The 17,003-nt window shown below is 38.5% G+C and overlaps 1 protein-coding gene across 1 annotated transcript; it reads left to right on the forward strand.

Annotated features, from left to right (window-relative positions):
- The first annotated feature begins 356 nt into the window (after positions 1 to 356).
- LOC139140241 (uncharacterized bromodomain-containing protein 10-like) lies at positions 357 to 16,221 on the forward strand. The gene is made up of 12 exons (XM_070709343.1): positions 357 to 1,077; positions 2,512 to 2,680; positions 3,167 to 3,246; positions 3,359 to 3,588; positions 4,109 to 4,269; positions 4,743 to 4,851; positions 5,334 to 5,471; positions 6,666 to 6,899; positions 7,229 to 7,333; positions 7,517 to 8,656; positions 9,219 to 9,392; positions 9,781 to 16,221. Exons 1-12 carry the CDS (start codon positions 732 to 734, stop codon positions 13,636 to 13,638), a joined length of 6,744 nt encoding a protein of 2,247 aa, XP_070565444.1. The 5' UTR covers positions 357 to 731; the 3' UTR covers positions 13,639 to 16,221.
- Positions 16,222 to 17,003: the final 782 nt, after the last annotated feature.

Raw genomic sequence — 17,003 nt, forward strand, 5'->3', positions numbered from 1 at the left:
TTGCAAGTGTTAGTTTGAATAGCATGGTGGATAATTTAACTTAAGTAGAATTGATCTGTGATCAGAAGTGGAAATATGGAGACAAAACAATTTGAATTTTTTAAATATAACATGCATGGGTACATAACGTGACCTGCGTTGGTCGGATAATTCAAAATTAGCATATTTTCATCCGCGGAGGATTATGTTGTTTATTTTCATGAATTTTAAAGTCTAAGTAAATGATATTAAATTTCACAGTTGTACAAAATATTATTTTTTGTTATTTTAACTCATGGCAATAGGCAAAACACATATTTTGCTTAGTTTTTCCAAATGACGAACATATGGTTGCGTATTAATATAATATTGTTACTAGTGAACCGGTTCACAGAGGTGATTTCCTCGCGAAATACGAATATTTTGCTAATTTCGTCAAATTTTAACCAATTCCTGTTGTGTTTGGGAGGATTTTTGAAGAAAATGTCTCGACAGTTGGAAATTTGAATGTACAGAGGTATTATTCTGTGACTTTAGAGGCATGAGGATCAACAAGATTATTTTTCTCAAATTTTGAGGAATTTTCATTGTCTTTCACCGTTTCCACAAGTTCGTTCAAGTTCCTTCACTTCTACGCTTGTTGTGGACCGGTTCCGGTCAAAGAGTTTATTTACAAACACAAGACGTGTTCAGCGAGAGTGAAGGAAATTAATTTAGGTTCCGGCGTATTTTCTTGTAATACCACCGGCCTAATGGAAACTCCAGAGGACTCACTGTCTGTCCACGATCACCATGATCCACTGGAAAATGAAATTGGTTACCGACCATTTCAGACCTCAGATGTCGCAGAAAGTTCTTTGGACACTCCAACATTGAGTGAAGACTCGAATCATGCGGTACAGGAACTACCAGCAGCTCCAAAGGTAGACTGCAAACCAGAACTGAGTTTTGACCTCCAACATGGCTATCGCATTTTAATGGGAATCATGTCGACAAGCAAATCCATCATATGGCCGTTTTTAGACCCTGTTGATATAGAGAAATATAACCTGTGGGATTACCATGAGCGCATCAAAGAGCCTATGTGGCTCCGAAAAAGTAAGTAAACCCTTATCTTAGCCCAGATTTTTCGCCGCCAAGTTTACTTATTGGCACAGACTACGGGTTATTCGTGTGAATTTCGTTTTTGTTCGAAGAGACACAGTTTCTGAGTGGTAGGCGTCATGCTTGTTGGAAGTTTTGGTTGAGGTGCTTGTAAAATCGAAACGCGGAGGGAATCCCCGGTGTTTCCCTGCACAGGACCTCCTAGCTTTGCACTTTTTGTGTCACACTTTACCGAAGAAAAGTAATAACACAAAGCAACTCCATAATTACATTGTGATATTATTGTTAAAGTTTTGAAACTGAATTGCAAGTCCGTCAGTAGCAAATATGTTATTGTCCTTCCAGTTGGGTTTCTTCTTTTCTGTGGTCAAACAATTTCATTAGCCTGGGGGTTCTGTCAATTACATTTAGTGTTTACAAATAACAACACATCGAAATGGTCAGTTTTATTGCAGAAACCCTACCTTTACAGCATAAAACATTCAACAATTTAGTGCCACCATCTTGACCTAAATTTTAATATGCAGTATGTTCAGGGGTTCAGTTAAGGTATGAGAATGGCAAATAACATGTCTGATATTTGATCTCAAGAACAGTTTTCACTAAAAAAATTAGGAAAAAAATTATTTCAATGTAACATTGCCAAATTGAATTTAAGGTGTTCAGTAAGTTTGTTATTGAATCCACATTCTATTTGACATTAACAATGTTACAGCCATATGTCAGAAGACGCACAATTTTGTCACTATTACGCACTATTTTGAAATTGTTAAAATCTAGATCAGAAATTCATGAAAATACTTTGCACTGAAATGCTGTCTTCTCAGTCAGAACTTTGAATGAATTTTTGTATTACATCAGGATGTTTTTTGCTTAAAGTTGCTGACCAATACATCTTGCGTTTAACAGGAGAACTTCATATTTATTAAAAATTACTTTTTGCAGGAACTGAAAAGTCATGACATATTGAAAGTAAGACTTGGCACTATGTGTGCAACTTGTTTGCACTGCTTTAAAATTGTCATCAAGTGATAAAAAAAAGTCACTTCAAAAAGTCTTATTTAGGATGTCATTTATTGACAAATTACATATAGCAAAATGTGTTTTCATCTGACTTTCTGGTAACGTACAATATATATCCGTATATGTAAAGGTTCAGGCCTTAAAGGGTTAACAGTGGTGCAAATTCATTTTTACTTTCAGAAAGCATCTTTTGCAAATGACAGACACACAGTGCTGAATTTATTCTGGATCTATGCGATATTTGTGATCTTGTTCCATATCACTGATTTCTAACTTTGTTATAAACAATTTTGCAGTTTTATATGTCAATTCAGAAAGTTTTGAAGGATTTGTTATTCAGACACAGCTGCTCACCATTATATCATTTTACAGTTTGTAAATATTTTGTGTCCTCCTTTGTTGCAGTGGAAGAAAAGTTTGACAACAGAGAATACAATACAGTAACGGAGTTTGTCAGAGATTTCAGACTTATGCTTGAAAACTGCTACAGATACAATGGTCTTGATCACTGGGTATCCAAACAGGCCATAAAATTGGAACGGATACTAGAGCAGAAAATTAATTTGCAACCCAGGTAAGTCAAGTTGCGATTACAGAATATCACTTAAAGATGTTTACATCAAAGTTGTCAATTGTAAAGTGTAACAAATTACCATTGCATGATTATACTAGAATGATGTATCTCAGGAATTCCTACCTGTGTACTGTCAAACGAATATAATAATCTAGAAGAATCAAGTTTACATTCTTCTAGAACAATCTTGAATCTGTACCATAATGTATAACACAGGGACAGAATGCAAAGTGGTTTCTACTGTGCAACAGCTAAAAAAGTATAAGTATAGTGTATCATTGGCCCAGACAAGATGTCCCTACGACCAATGTATCATATATCACTGGCCCAGAGCAAATCCCTATGCCAGAAAAGTATTGGCTGTTATGTGTCATGGGCACAGATCAAATCTTCTGCTAGGAATTATGTAATGTCACAGGCCTAGATCAAATTTACCAGCTGATAAATTACAATTCATGATTTTCTTCTGATTTGGTACATTTTCAGATCAATCAGAGAGCAAACGACTCATTATTTAACATCCAATGGGAGATATGGAGAAGATGAATCAAATAATACATATACAGGTAAGACAGTAAAACGGTAGAAGATTTTTAGTTGAAGTGTGAGTAGAATATTCATGTCAGATATTTATGCAATTTCAAAGTATTCACACTAGCTTTTTGATTACCATAACAGGTCTGAGGAGGAGACCAGCAACCAGAACAATGTTTGGGCTTGACAGTAGCGAACAGTCTCCTATCATTGCCTACATAAAGCAAGAAGAAGGGCTACGTGAAATAGAAGAGAAGAGACAGAGAGAAAGGGACAAGAGGGAAGAACTGGCCAGGATGCAGCAAGAAGTTATAGATTGGGAGGCAAACCTATGTGAAGAGCCCATTGGTTCACAGTTGAAAGCTATGTGGGAGGTAAATATGCCTACTTTACAATGTACCCAATTTGGTATATTGGTAACCCCTCCTTTGCCATATTTCCCTATGTAAAGGCTTACAGTAGCTCATCTATGAACTGATACCCATGAACACAAATTTTGAAGATAGATTTGTGGCGCAGTCTTGCAGTAGGATCTTTCACGGAATCAAAAGAGTTTGTTCACAAGTTTAGTTGCACAGTTTGGGATTTTAATTAAATGCTGTATTTTAGTCAAATGTAATATTCCACTCAGATACAGTATATACAGTCATAAATTTTGCAGCCTGTCACATTCCAGGTCAACTTGTTAAAAATGATAGAAAGTCATCTGTGCAAAATCAATCAGTGAATTCTAATAAATTCATATAATCTTCAAATAATCTGTACCAGTCTCAGAAAGTTCAAGAGCCCAAGAGTGCATTACTTGATTCATACACTGTATTACTGAATGTGACAATCTAGTAACAGATCAACAAAACAGAAATTTTTGATATGAGAACAACATTGTCCTTGCAGATTCCACAAATAGGTCACTTCCTCTACATTTGCCAAAGCACATTGAATATTGGTGAAATTGCCTTCTATGAATTAGAAAGGGGCTTTCTGATGCCGAGAGAAAGTTCATCATTTGCCAAAGTTGTTACATCTTTGTTGAGCACTCCTTTCCAGAGGATGAGGTATGTAATAGTAGAATCTTAAGTTTCTGTAAATCTTACTTAGTATTGGTTTCACCGGAGTATCACCTGTATCAGTTACCTTGAATAAGTAATGTCATGATCTCACCTATGATTTTACGCATTAATAATCTAGCTGATCTCATATTCTGCAAATTGTACAATGTTAGGTACCATTCATCAGGCTTAGACCAGGTCACTAATTTTTTTCCATATTTCTCCATTGCTATTTTGTGTTTCAAAATGTAGATTAAGCCACCAAGATCATGAGGATGTGAGATACATGTTTACCACTTTCAGTGGCTATTAATTTGAGAAAAAAAGGATGACTACATGTAAGCTGTATCATATATCCATTTATATTATATAGGAAATATTCTCTCGTGAGCAGGAAGCTATAGTGAAAGGCTCCATGTAAATTTCTATTTAACATGACATATTGTGATTTTGCTTTTCTTACTTTCAACCAAATTTAGTCTGCATAAGAAGCCATCAATGCCTTATGGAATATGGTCCATTAAACTGCGTGAGAGAGTAAGGCAATGGTACAAAGTGTTAGAACAGAAGGATGGTGACACAGTTAAGGTAAATATTTTGATAAACCTCTCAGATTAGAAAGCAAACTCTCTTCTCTGTGCCAGAGTAACTAAAGCATAAGAATCACATGGAAAGGAACTTGGCAAAATACAATGCAGATGGATTAAAATGCAGGGAAAAAATGCTCGTTTGTTTGCCAGGAGGATATGGGCTCAGTTGGTCTCTGCATTTATGTGTCCGTATTTCTGTGCATTTGCAACCAAAACTAGAACACACAGAACACAAAATTATGCACTTGTATTTGTTCTGTCGCATGATCCAAGATGGCAGCCCTGCAGCTGGTTTGTTGAGATTTCATGTCTGGATCAATTAGTCAGACAAACATGACTTCATTTCATTGAAGCTTTGTACAATGTCCCAACTCCTGTGATGCATGTTTTGGAAAAGAAGATGCATATGAATGCATCAGCTCCGCTCTTTGCGATGGATATTATCAAAAGTGATTCTCTTCTCTTTCCTTATCTTAACAGGCGGCGGCACAATTAGGAATAGATCCATTTTTTTTCAAAGTATTAGGCAGGAAATTTAAGCTGGACAAGAAAGGGTATCATGAGCTGACATTTTACCAAAGAGTTCAGGTTTTGAAAGCTGTGATGGAAACTGTAGTGGTGAGTAAATGTTGAATTAGTCATATTGTGGTCCAGAGAACCCGTAGATGGCAGAAACTAATTGAAATATTCTTGATATGATGTCCTTGTACAATAAATGACAAAGAATAATATGAGATTTCCTTCTCACCAAATAGATCCACAAAATAGACTCTTGCATGATTTTATTCAGTAATACATTAATAGCTCACACATTGATTACTCAAACAAGTGCCTCACTGATACACATGCGTTACTACAGGACATAAGAATTTTTTCCTTGACCACAAACAGTAGTCTCGGCTATTGCAATCCCACAATACTTGTTGGTGCTTTGTCACATGTTGCGGCCCCAGCTTCAATTATTTCTTTCATTTGATCAAGATTTGCAAGTGATGAAGTTCAAAAGTTATGAAGATAACTTTGTAATTTGAATATACATGAAAAGGCATCAATAGTTTTGTTTGGGATAAAATATATAAGATTGTTTGATAGAAGCCATCATGACTTATGTCAAAGGCTGTCAACCTGGCACAAAGTATGCTTGGTAGCTGGGTTCAGCAAACTAGCATACATACAGCCAGCGAGACCATCAACACCTGTGATGAGGAAGAGTATCTTCAAGAATATTTAAATGAAAAAATACTGATGTATGATGAACAGTGAATTGTCACTTTCAATTGAAATTACATTTCCAATCTTACTGTGCATGAGCTTGTGGGCCCTGCCCTATTGTGATATGATGTACATATTCTGTTTCACCCTTTGAGCGCAAAAGTCAATTTTTATCACCTTTAGAAAATATACCCCAGTCAACTTTTTTTAGATTTTTGCCGTTACTGAAAACTGTGGCCAATGAAATGTGATATCCCTATGATCCAAAATTATCAACAAATTACAGAAAAATTCATAAAAATTGGTAAAATGTTGCACTAAAATTTTGGTGAGATAAATTACAGCACTCAAAGGGATATTAAGAATTGTAATATCCCAGTGCAGTATTGTTGCCTGTGTAATGCTTTGATCATGAAGTGACGGTCAACAATCTGTAGTACGGTATGTTTAACATTTTTATAATTTTCAGCAGCATAAGTACTTTGCTTCTACTTGTGGTATCCAAGGTCTTATCAAATGCCACCATGCCACCATGCAGCCGCTGTCTCCTTTTATCAGGTTCACTACCTTCTTCATAACAAAACTTTCTTGCTTTTCCAGGAGAATCATCAGGCAGCAAGGGATTGTATCAATTCTCTACCTGTGAGTGAGCTGCATGCAATCAATCTCGGCTGTGATGCAGAGGGCAACTCCTACATACACTTCCCACACTTCTGTGGTGCTGATGTCAGGATCTACCGCCAGTCTGCAATGCCAGACCCGTTTGCAAAACCTCCCAAAGAGAAGAGAAAGAAGAAGGAGAAAGAGAAGAAGAAAGAACGACGGAAACGAAAGGTTGGTGTACGAAAATAAAGCTATAAATCTATACTAAAGTATACATGTAGCTTTGAAGGAAACAAAAATGTCCAAGATAGGATTTACAACCACATGGAAAGTTTTTGATCTAGGACAAATAGAGCAAATCAAATAACAGATGCTAAACATTGGTAGCCCCATAAGCTAGATATATCACAGAGTGCAACATTTGCACTGTGTAATTGTTATGTTTGTAGGACTATGGGATCCTTTGTCACATCACAGTGAGCATTAAAAAATATTGGCTATGTGAGTAAAACCAGTGAAATAATAACAGCTATCATATAAATATATTCTCTCCTGTGTAGAAGGAAACGCCAGTGGCAGAAGAGCACAGTAAGAAAGGAAAACGAAAAAGGACATCCAAACCAGCTACACCAGTTGTCAGAGAAAGACCAAGTAGATTGAGACAGGTAAGCGCACTATTCTTGCACTTGGAAATGTTGTCTTTGATTGAAACTGGTGGAATGAATAAGAGTCAGTTTAGTCAGTTGCACTGAAGAGCTCCAAAATATTACCACTGAAAAAAAATGTTATCGAAATATATGTTTAAAATAATAAACTGACAAACTCTTTTTTGATTTTATGCATATTAGAGGATCATACCTGTGCTAAAACCTGTGGACCAAATAGCAGACATTCTTGACTCAGAGAGCGTAACATCAGCTACAGAAAAGGAGGAGGATTCAGACAAAGACCCAAGCAAACGCACAGGAAAAAGAAAGAGAAACAATGCCTCAGACAGAGAGAGTCAAAGCGAAAGTGAAAGTGAAAATGCTGATGTGAACTGTGATGAAAGTGACGCCAGGGCAAGGACAGTGCCAAGGAAATCTGCAAAAAGGAAGAAAAGACATAAAAAGCAAAAGGGGAAGAAGAAAAGTAAAAAGCAGAAGAGAAAAAATGACAGGTCTGAGCAAGAATTACAGAACAATGTATCAAAAGACATTGATAATGAAGAAGAGATGGAAGTGGACAAACCTGAGGCAGACGATCAAGAAAATGATGACAGAGAAGGTGCTAGAAGTCTTACACCATCTTCAAAATTGGATACGGGGAATGAAAAAACAAGTGATGAAATCAGAGAGAACGAAGTGGAAAGTGACACTAAGGAGGATGTCATCTCTGAGAATGAGTCCACTGAGAATAAATTGCAAAATGTTGAAACTTGCAGTAGAGGTAATGATACAGATGATGAGAAAGCTGTGGATGATGAGAAAGCAATGGACTGCGCTTGTGACAAGGAAATTAAAAGAGAACCAATCAGTGATATGAAGGAGGAGGAGATAAACCAGCATGAGACTGTAGAAGATGATAAGTCTTTGCATGCCGATGGTGAAATCAAGACGGAACAAGTGAAAGATGAGGAAAACAGTGAGTGTGTTAAAGATGAAGTCAGGTCTTCTAACAGTGACTGTAAGACTGAATCCAAAATGGAAGTTGATGACACTCCAAAAGGAGAAGATACTACAAAAGTTGCAAAAACCGAGACCAAAGAATCGGAACAAGACAAGACAGAAGAAGAAGGACAGATGGGTGAAGATGTTACAGAAGAAAAGGAAGAAGTGAAGCCGGCAGAAGAGGAGGAAGAGGAGGAGGAGGAAGAAGTGTTACCAGAGATTGGTCCTTTTGAGTTGGTGGTTGATGGCCTAGACTCACTAAGGGAACTGATAGCAAAGTTTGCAGACCCAGAGCCAGAACCTGACTCTGAACCTCCATCAAGAGGGAGAAAGAAAAAGGTAAGTAAACGAGGTGGTGTACATATCTGTGTAGCTGTTTAGATATTCTGGAAAAAAAGTAACCTGACTGTGCACACATTGTGTGCTGTTGCCAAGACACACCTACACAAACTCCTTCTGAACTAAGACGAGGTTATTTGAACATGCTGTGATTTACACACTGACATCCATTCTTTGTGGCATTGCAAATCAGTTTGTTTTACACTATTCCCAAAATCATTGTAACATTACCATTACACTTTGCTGTCCACTTTTTTTGAAGATGGTAGCTGACATATTTATTTACAGTGTCAAAATGGTCATGTGCAGGTTGTGCTCAGTTGAAAATCTGTTATACAACTTATAATCAATGTGTCTGTTGTCGTAACACCAGTATCATTCATTGGTAAATTACATGGTATTATGTCTGGGCACTGATTGCCCTATTTTCCTGACACTCTGTATAGTCTTTAATGTGAGGTATGATCATTACTTTCCATGTAGAAGAAAACTGACAATATACTCTGTGTTGTGGGGCTCAATGGCATCCCAGTGATTTAAGTATTTTTGGGAATGATTACAGGTTGAAAAACCACCACCAAGGAAGAGGTGTGAAGTTGAATTGCATGAAGTATTATGCAACTTGTTGTCAGAGCTTGAACCATGGGAAGCAAGAATACAAAAGGCAGTATCAAGAAATAGAGTTAAACTAAAGAAAGAATGGGATGACTTCAGAGAACAACCTCCACCCTCAGAGGTAAATGTTTTATTACTATGAGATACTTGTAATACACATTGTGTATATTTTTGTATTGATCATAAAGCATTCAGACTGAAAGTTTTTGCAACTCACTTTGATTGGAACTTCTGCTGTTCCACATTTCCTTGTATTGAGGTACCAATTACAGTTATGCCATCAATGAACACTATTATGAATTCAAATTGATCAGTTAATTATATCACTGTTGACCTTGGCCATGGAAGCCACTTTTATCAGGTATTGAAGCCTAAACTCTGCTTATTATGCAGGGCAAAAATGAACACCTTTGAAATCCAAATATGTACATTTTGATTGTTCATCTTTAAGTAGAATACAAATCCACTGTGGCATAAAGTTTTAACTTTTGTCAATATTTATTTTCTAGAATGTTGAAGATGTATGGGCGAGTGAAGAGTCAGATTCTTCAAGTGATGATAGCAGTGATGAAGACAGTTCTGACGTCAGTGACTCTGAAACAGAGGCCCCAGAAATTGAAAAGGCTGCAGACACTGCAAGGCCTAGTGCTGATGATGTCAATGCGCTTGTGAATGCAAACGAAGGACATCTGTTGGAAAATATAGTGATTGATGCTGCAGGCGATGGAAGGCCGACAACGAGGAGGCAAGCTAGACTGAACAAAGAGAGAGCAAAGAGAAGAGCAAGAGCTGCCAGGGCGAGGGAAAAGAAAAAACAAGAACAGGAGGAAGCCAAAGCCTTGCTGCTGAATGCAATATCTAAGGCTCTGAGCGGAGGAACGACAACAATTACCCTTCCGACCACATCACTCGGTACTCCCATGAGTTTGTCCGACTTCTACGCTCTGCTTCAATCACAGCCAATGATTACTGTTTCAAAGACTAGTGACTCAGGAATCCAAGTGCCTACTACTACAGTGCTTTCAAGAATATCAGCTGGTCCGAGTAAAATGCAAGATTCAAGTACACCTACAGTGGTGTCACATGCTGCAAGGCTTATCCCATCCACTCTCTCACTGCCAACTTCAAGCGCGGGAGTTGCAAATAGTGCAAGCAAGGTATTTCTCAACCTATCCACAGCAAACTTTACTGGTGCCAGTCAGCAAACGACGGCAACAGCAGTAACGCATGTCAATGTTGGGACTGTGATGTCCACTGTACCAACACCACTTTCCCCATCAAAGCAACTTGTCACCAGGGGTGGTAACACTGCAACTGTTACGCTGAATGCGCCCACAGTGGCTCAGCAACTGCAAATTCAGAGAATGCAACGTCAGATGAATCATCAGCCAAACAAAGATGAGCCAACATCAGCGACTCTTGTTGATGGTACGACTCAGCAGAAACATCAACCATCTTCCAGTGTCTTGCCGCAATCAACTGCTGACAAACTGCCGACTGCTTCAGCTCCAGTGAAGGTTCAGTACAATTTGGTGTTGGACCCCAAAACAGAGAAAACTCAAACCACTTCTGTGAGCCAAGAGCAGTTGTTACAGCTGCTGCAGTCACCCCAGCTCACCTCTCAGCAGAAACAGCTGGTGCATCTACAATTGCTTCAAAACCAGTTGAAGAGCCAACAAGTCACCTTGGATCAACAGAAGTTGAAATTACAGCAAACTAGCCAGAAGGTAATCCAGCAACAGAAGCAATTCATAGCCCAGACGCAGCAGCTGCAGAATGCTACCTCCAAGCAGCAACAAAAGGGAAGAGAACAGCTACTGCAGATGTTACCGACGCACAAACTGCAACTGAACACTCAACCAGTGTCTATTTCTACAACAGTTCCAAATGCTGCTGCTACGTTAGTGAACCATATTTTAAAACCAGGAGTTATTCCCCCCAAAGAAGGCAAGATGACGCTCTCAGTTGCCGGAGCTCAAGCTCCAGTTTTGACGCTATCAACTTCGGGGATAAAATCATCAACTACTGCCACAAATGTCACAAATTCCTCATCTGTACAGATGATAGGCATCACACAGCAACAACTAAAGCAAATCCAAGCAGGCCAACAGGCATCACAGAAAGTTGCTTCAACAGCATCGCCGACTCCACAATATGTATTAATAGGTGGTAAACTGATCCCTTACGCATCGCTCCTCCAACAGGGTATCAAAATCCAGGGACTTGCACAGCCGCAACAAGCAGCTGATTCCAAACAACAATTAGGTGCAAAACAGCTAAATAAGTCAGGGAATCTCACCTACGTCATCAAATCTCAATCCAGCTCAGGTCTTAGTCCCCAGGTCTCAAAAATTACAACCCAAGAATCATTTGCACAAGTTCAGTCATCGCCCACGAATCAGCCAGCCATCGGGAGTGAACAGAAACAATTACTCAGTCCACAGCCTGGGGTGCAAGCAGCAAGTCCAACAGTGTCTCCAACCAATCAAAAACTCATTCCACAAACCCAGCCTACACAAGGATCACTGCCACAGCAACAGCAAATCCAGCAGCCCATTTCCATAACAGTATCACAGTCACCACAAGTACAAGCAGTGAGTACAAGCACCCCATCAAGCAGTGCTAAAGTCACAGGCATCATAGGTAACAAGTTAGTCACCATAACAGGAATAGATCCCAAACTGCTTGCTCAATCTGGAGGAAAACTGGTTCTGCCAAAAAATCTTATTTTGACAGGTGCCAAAACTTCTCAGCCACAGAAAATAATCCTGTCACAGACAGCACAGGCTGCAGCAAGTCAGAGCCCACAGGTCAATTCTGCTAATCCAGTTCAGCAAACTCCAGTGTTGCTTGCATCAGCCTCGCCTGTACAAGCTCCTTCTACTGCACCAGGAGTCGTCACCATGGCAAGCCATAGCAGCAGAGTGCCTGCACAGAGTGTCGCCATTACAAAGTCTATCAATGTTCCATCCATACCCAAGATCAGTGCCGTAGCCACCACACCACTTTCCATTCCATCCAGTATCAGCAAGATGCCGCCAAGAACAGCAGCTAGCATTGCGAGACCGTCTGTTGCTGGTAATGTAATCACAAGCCTGCCCTTGCGGCAAATTATTGCATCCTCTGCATCGCAAGGTAAACCAGTGTATCTGATAACCACAACGATGTCATCACAACCACAAAACCTCCTCAATGCTGGGCAAGCTGGTGTGAAGTTAGTCCAAGTACCCGTTGGAAAGCAGCCAGTTGTGGCAGCACAGGTGCCAGTTCAGCAACAAGTCAATGTAACGCCCCAGATTCCAACTGGTGCACTCAGAGGAAACACAACAGTTACACCTGCACTGAAGAAACCGTTATCATCCCTGCAAACAGTCGCGCCATCTGTGAAACCAGCTGCAACAAATGCAATCTCATCACCAGTCATTCAACAGTCAAGTCTTAACAGCACTTTGCTCTCTGGCTCCGTTGTCAGTCCTAGTGCCCTACCAGTACTAACTCAAACCGGGACACTCGCCAGCACTCTGCCTACAGTCGGTTTACAAGCTTCCAGTCCAGTGTCTGTTGTTCCAAAACTGACTCTGCCTGCTGGGACTGCTAATTCTGCAAACTTGCTGTCTACCATACAACAGAACACAGTTGGAAGTGTTTCAATACCTGCCCAGCAGGTTTTGAATACCATCACATCAAAGACAGTGCAGGGTATTTCTGTGCCATCTCTCGCACCAAGTGTCATCAGTCAACAGAAAAAACAGGAACCATTAATCAGTAAACCACTGACCGTCAACGTACCTGGCAGTAGCACTGTTATTGGCATTCCCACGTCAAGTCAGAATGGAGCTCCCTTGAAACTGACCATTCCCGTCTCTGTACCACAATCACCCACGCTTCAAAATCTGCGCATAGTCAGCACACAAAACCAAGCTGTTGGCAGTGTCTGCATAAGCCCCGAGAATCAAACAAACCAGACTGTTTGTGTGACCAGCCCTGGGATCGGCAATCAAGGTATTCTCATACAAAATCCCAGTCAAAGCTTGAATCAGTCTCAGAACACTGGAACAATCCTACTCTCACCAACCAGGAATGCAATCCAAGGAAGCATCCCCACAGTAGTGGCACCGCAGCAAATCAAAATCCAGACAGGACCTGTAGGCACCAACTCCATGAATGCCATGCTGTCTGGTATATCCAAACCAGGTGATGCTATCAATGCAATAATGACAGACCAAAGCTCAATATCCAGGACAGTATCCACCTGTCCAACCAATGTGCAACACAGTGACAATACATCATCTATAATGAAGTCCTCAGGCTCAGAACAAAATGGACCAATTATAAACGGACTTCCTGATAAAACCAAATCTTCTTAAGTCTTTCCTGAATTCTGTTTAATTTATTAATTTATTTATATCAACTTCAAGAAAAACAGAACATGGCATTTTGTATATTTTGATTTCGAAGATATTTTTTTAGCACTTCCTGTACATATTTCTTGTACTCTCCCAAGTTTGGTTTGAAAGTGTAATGACAGTGTGAAGCAATCAAATCTTAGGTTTGAGAAAATTTGGTCACTTTTGAAATGTTGTGATCATATTGTATTTATTCACTCGCACTGTTGATGTAGAGATTGAAGTGAAAGAAAATGATCAGGGGATTTGTAACACTGAAATAGAGCAGGTGTGTATCTGGCAGAGTTTGAAAAAATGCTTCATGAGTAATACCATACAAATGACAGAATACTTCGATTACTTTTGTGGAATGTCCATGTGTTGTATTTTCCACATCAAACAGTCTTGTTGCTGTTCATCTACAGTATTTGATTCAAAAAAAAATTTTTTTTGACATAATATGTGTAGCAAGGACCAACTGCTACATTGAAAATCTTAAATGGGATCTTCTGTAAGTTTTTCTTAAGAGGTTTGGGAATATATTGGTAGGTTTCAGAACTTCAGTATTCTCTCTCAACTGTCCCCTAATATGACTGCCTGTATATAGCATGGGATACAACACTAAAATATGATAGGAGAATTCCAGTAACCTTTTACGTGGTTACCAGCCATTACAAAAATATTTGACTGAGAATAGAACGTCTGTCAATTTACAGTTAAAATCACCCAGTTTAATTAGCATTCCATAATTCATGATATCAACAAGACTCCTCTCCCATTGAAATGATGGTCACACCTAGCTAAATAAAATAAATCAACATTTTTCATTTTCAATTCGAAATGTTCGTAAAAAGACCCTGATCTGAATAAAAATTATGCAACTTTAACATTGCTAGTGCTCAGTGTTGGCATTCAATATTGAGTGGATTGTATTGTCATTAATTTCAAATTACTCTTGAAGGAATGCAAAAAAGCACTCTCAAAAAGTGTGTATCTGCAATTCATTTGCTGAACTGTGTGGGGTTGTTCCTGTTTTCCTGCAGACTTGAGTACAATCTGCAGTTGATTGAGCTACTTCAAATATTTTCATCAAAACTTTTTGAATACCTTGCGAAAAACTGCAGACCAACTTTTTAAGAGTGCTGTGAAAGATTTTCAATTTTTATAACTTTATTCAGAAATTTTGCAAGACCAGCAAAATGAACTTCAAAAGCAAGTTTAAAATTTTCTCACAAAGTTGTCAGCTAAAATACCAGCATAATGTGGACAACTGGGTACTTTCAAACATGGGCCTAGATAACCTGTTAAGGTAGAAAGTTATGTGATAAAGAAACAATCCTTTACATTAAAGGGCCTCATCATGTCCTGTATCCCTCAGACAAACATATTTCAAACCTGTGAAAAATTTAATGTAATAAATAAAAGAAAATTGAGACACTTTAACACTTTTCCATTTCCTTTCAAATGACAGGAATAGATGTACAGTTTTATTGCTTTCTCAGAAAGCAAGTTCCAAATATGATCCAAACAATGTAAATTTCTGGTGGACATTCACAGCAATCCATACATGGAATAGTTTTGTTATAAGGAGGAAAATTTGTTTGGACTGCCAGTGGAGGAGAGAAAATTGCAGTCGGCCTGTTAAATCTGCCAGTTGCTGACTTTACAGTTGGTGCAATGTTTGGCATTGTAATAAATGCCACCTCAATAGTATGACTGCAACATAGTCAATAAATTTTAGGTAACTATTTTGATAAAGATGTGACAGCATTTTACTTCTTTAGATCAGATGATATATTGCTAGCAACCTAACAGTGGTACAGTTGATGTAAAGATCTAATGACTAGTTAAACTTTAAGCCGGCCTAAGTGGCGCATTTATGCAGATGAAAACGGCTGCACCACTCTTCATGAGCTGGCCACACTTTTTGTAAATGATTTTGACACACAAAATCTCTGTGCTGTGTGTCATATACTGGCATTGCTTTGAAGTAGTTAGCATGGAATTCTGATATTCTGGTACACGCTGACGTGATGGGGACCACTGAACACTCAGGATGCATTTACATGTAACATAGACTGTTTCCAATTTTCATCACAGTTCAGCGCAGTGCCCGTTGTTTAAATTGCCACAGTGCAGCTGTTTTTATAACCTTTAACATCCTGCCTGGCCCTGTTTCTGCTTCAAGATGTATATTTATTGTAGTTTTGTTTGCATTCATAAGCATCTGTAGCACTGATGAAATATGCATTCAAGGAATATGCTGCGTCAAATTCGCTTTGAATCATGTGCTTTAGAATTTCTGTTAGTTTTGGTTTTTGTTCTGCATATTGCTAATATTATCATTCTGCTGTGTTTGATTTTTATTTTCATCTAATTCGCTTGATTTATATTTCAAATGCGAAACTTTGGATTTTAACTGAAATAATACATGAAACACAGGCATCTTTGATTCGATATAACAACATATCTTGTACAAAACTTGTGGTACGCCTTTGGTTTACTTTCGTAGTGTTATGGTATTTCAGTTGCTTTCCAGTAAATTCATCTGTGTACAAAATGAAACATGTCTAGTTTCCATCTTCTACATGTATATCTACTTCAGGTTCTGACACATTGTCAGTGAATCGGTGTGTGTGTGTGCATGTGTGAATTAATCTATTCTTTAAAATCTTCATCCCTATGTCAATCAAAATTTCAAAGGAAACAATAGAGAAATGAACATGTAAATTGGTTTTGGAAATTTTATATGAAGGTTTGCTCAGGTTACTGGTAAATCCTTTTCAAGTCAATATTTTCAAAGAAAATGTACAGTGGAGAGATAAATATGTAAATGTTTTTCCTTCCAATTCTATGAAAAGCTAGATATTGGTTACTGGTGAAACAGTTCAGTATCCAGATTTATCTGAACATTGAATGGAGTTTTGCAGTGGCTATACACATAAATAACAGTAGCCTACAGATCTGTTGTCATCGCTTTAATCTCCTGTGTTTGTATGATCCATGAAGGTTAATATTCAATTTCTGAAAAGAAATTTGTCACATGTTGTTGAATATTGTGGTTAGTGGCCAACTTTGCTGAACCCAGCTGACAAAAGCTACAAATTTTGAAGCAATGTTTTCCGTGCATTAATACTTGAAGGAATGAGATTGAGTGTGAATTTTCACAGTTTCCCATGAAAATACTTTCACAGACGCTGAGCAAGAGGGAGTCCTTACAGTTCCAGTCAACTTCAATCGAAAAAACAAATGCTGATTACGGTACTTTTTAGAACCCATAAAGAATCCTCAAAGCCTGGCAGTCAATGTATGTTCTATTACAAATGCATTTCAAAGGGATTGATTTA

The sequence above is a fragment of the Ptychodera flava genome, chromosome 9 (assembly GCF_041260155.1).
Source record: "Ptychodera flava strain L36383 chromosome 9, AS_Pfla_20210202, whole genome shotgun sequence".
NCBI classification, from domain to species: Eukaryota; Metazoa; Hemichordata; class Enteropneusta; family Ptychoderidae; genus Ptychodera; species Ptychodera flava.

What these genes read in the sequence shown, in the direction of transcription:
- LOC139140241 (XM_070709343.1), top strand. Translation starts at nt 732, where the DNA reads ATGGAAACTCCAGAGGACTCACTGTCTGTCCACGATCACCATGATCCA. An exon ending in CTGTGATGGAAACTGTAGTG is followed by an intron (nt 5,472 to 6,665) that starts GTGAGTAAATGT and finishes TTGCTTTTCCAG; the next exon opens with GAGAATCATCAGGCAGCAAG. An exon ending in CAAGAGGGAGAAAGAAAAAG is followed by an intron (nt 8,657 to 9,218) that starts GTAAGTAAACGA and finishes GAATGATTACAG; the next exon opens with GTTGAAAAACCACCACCAAG.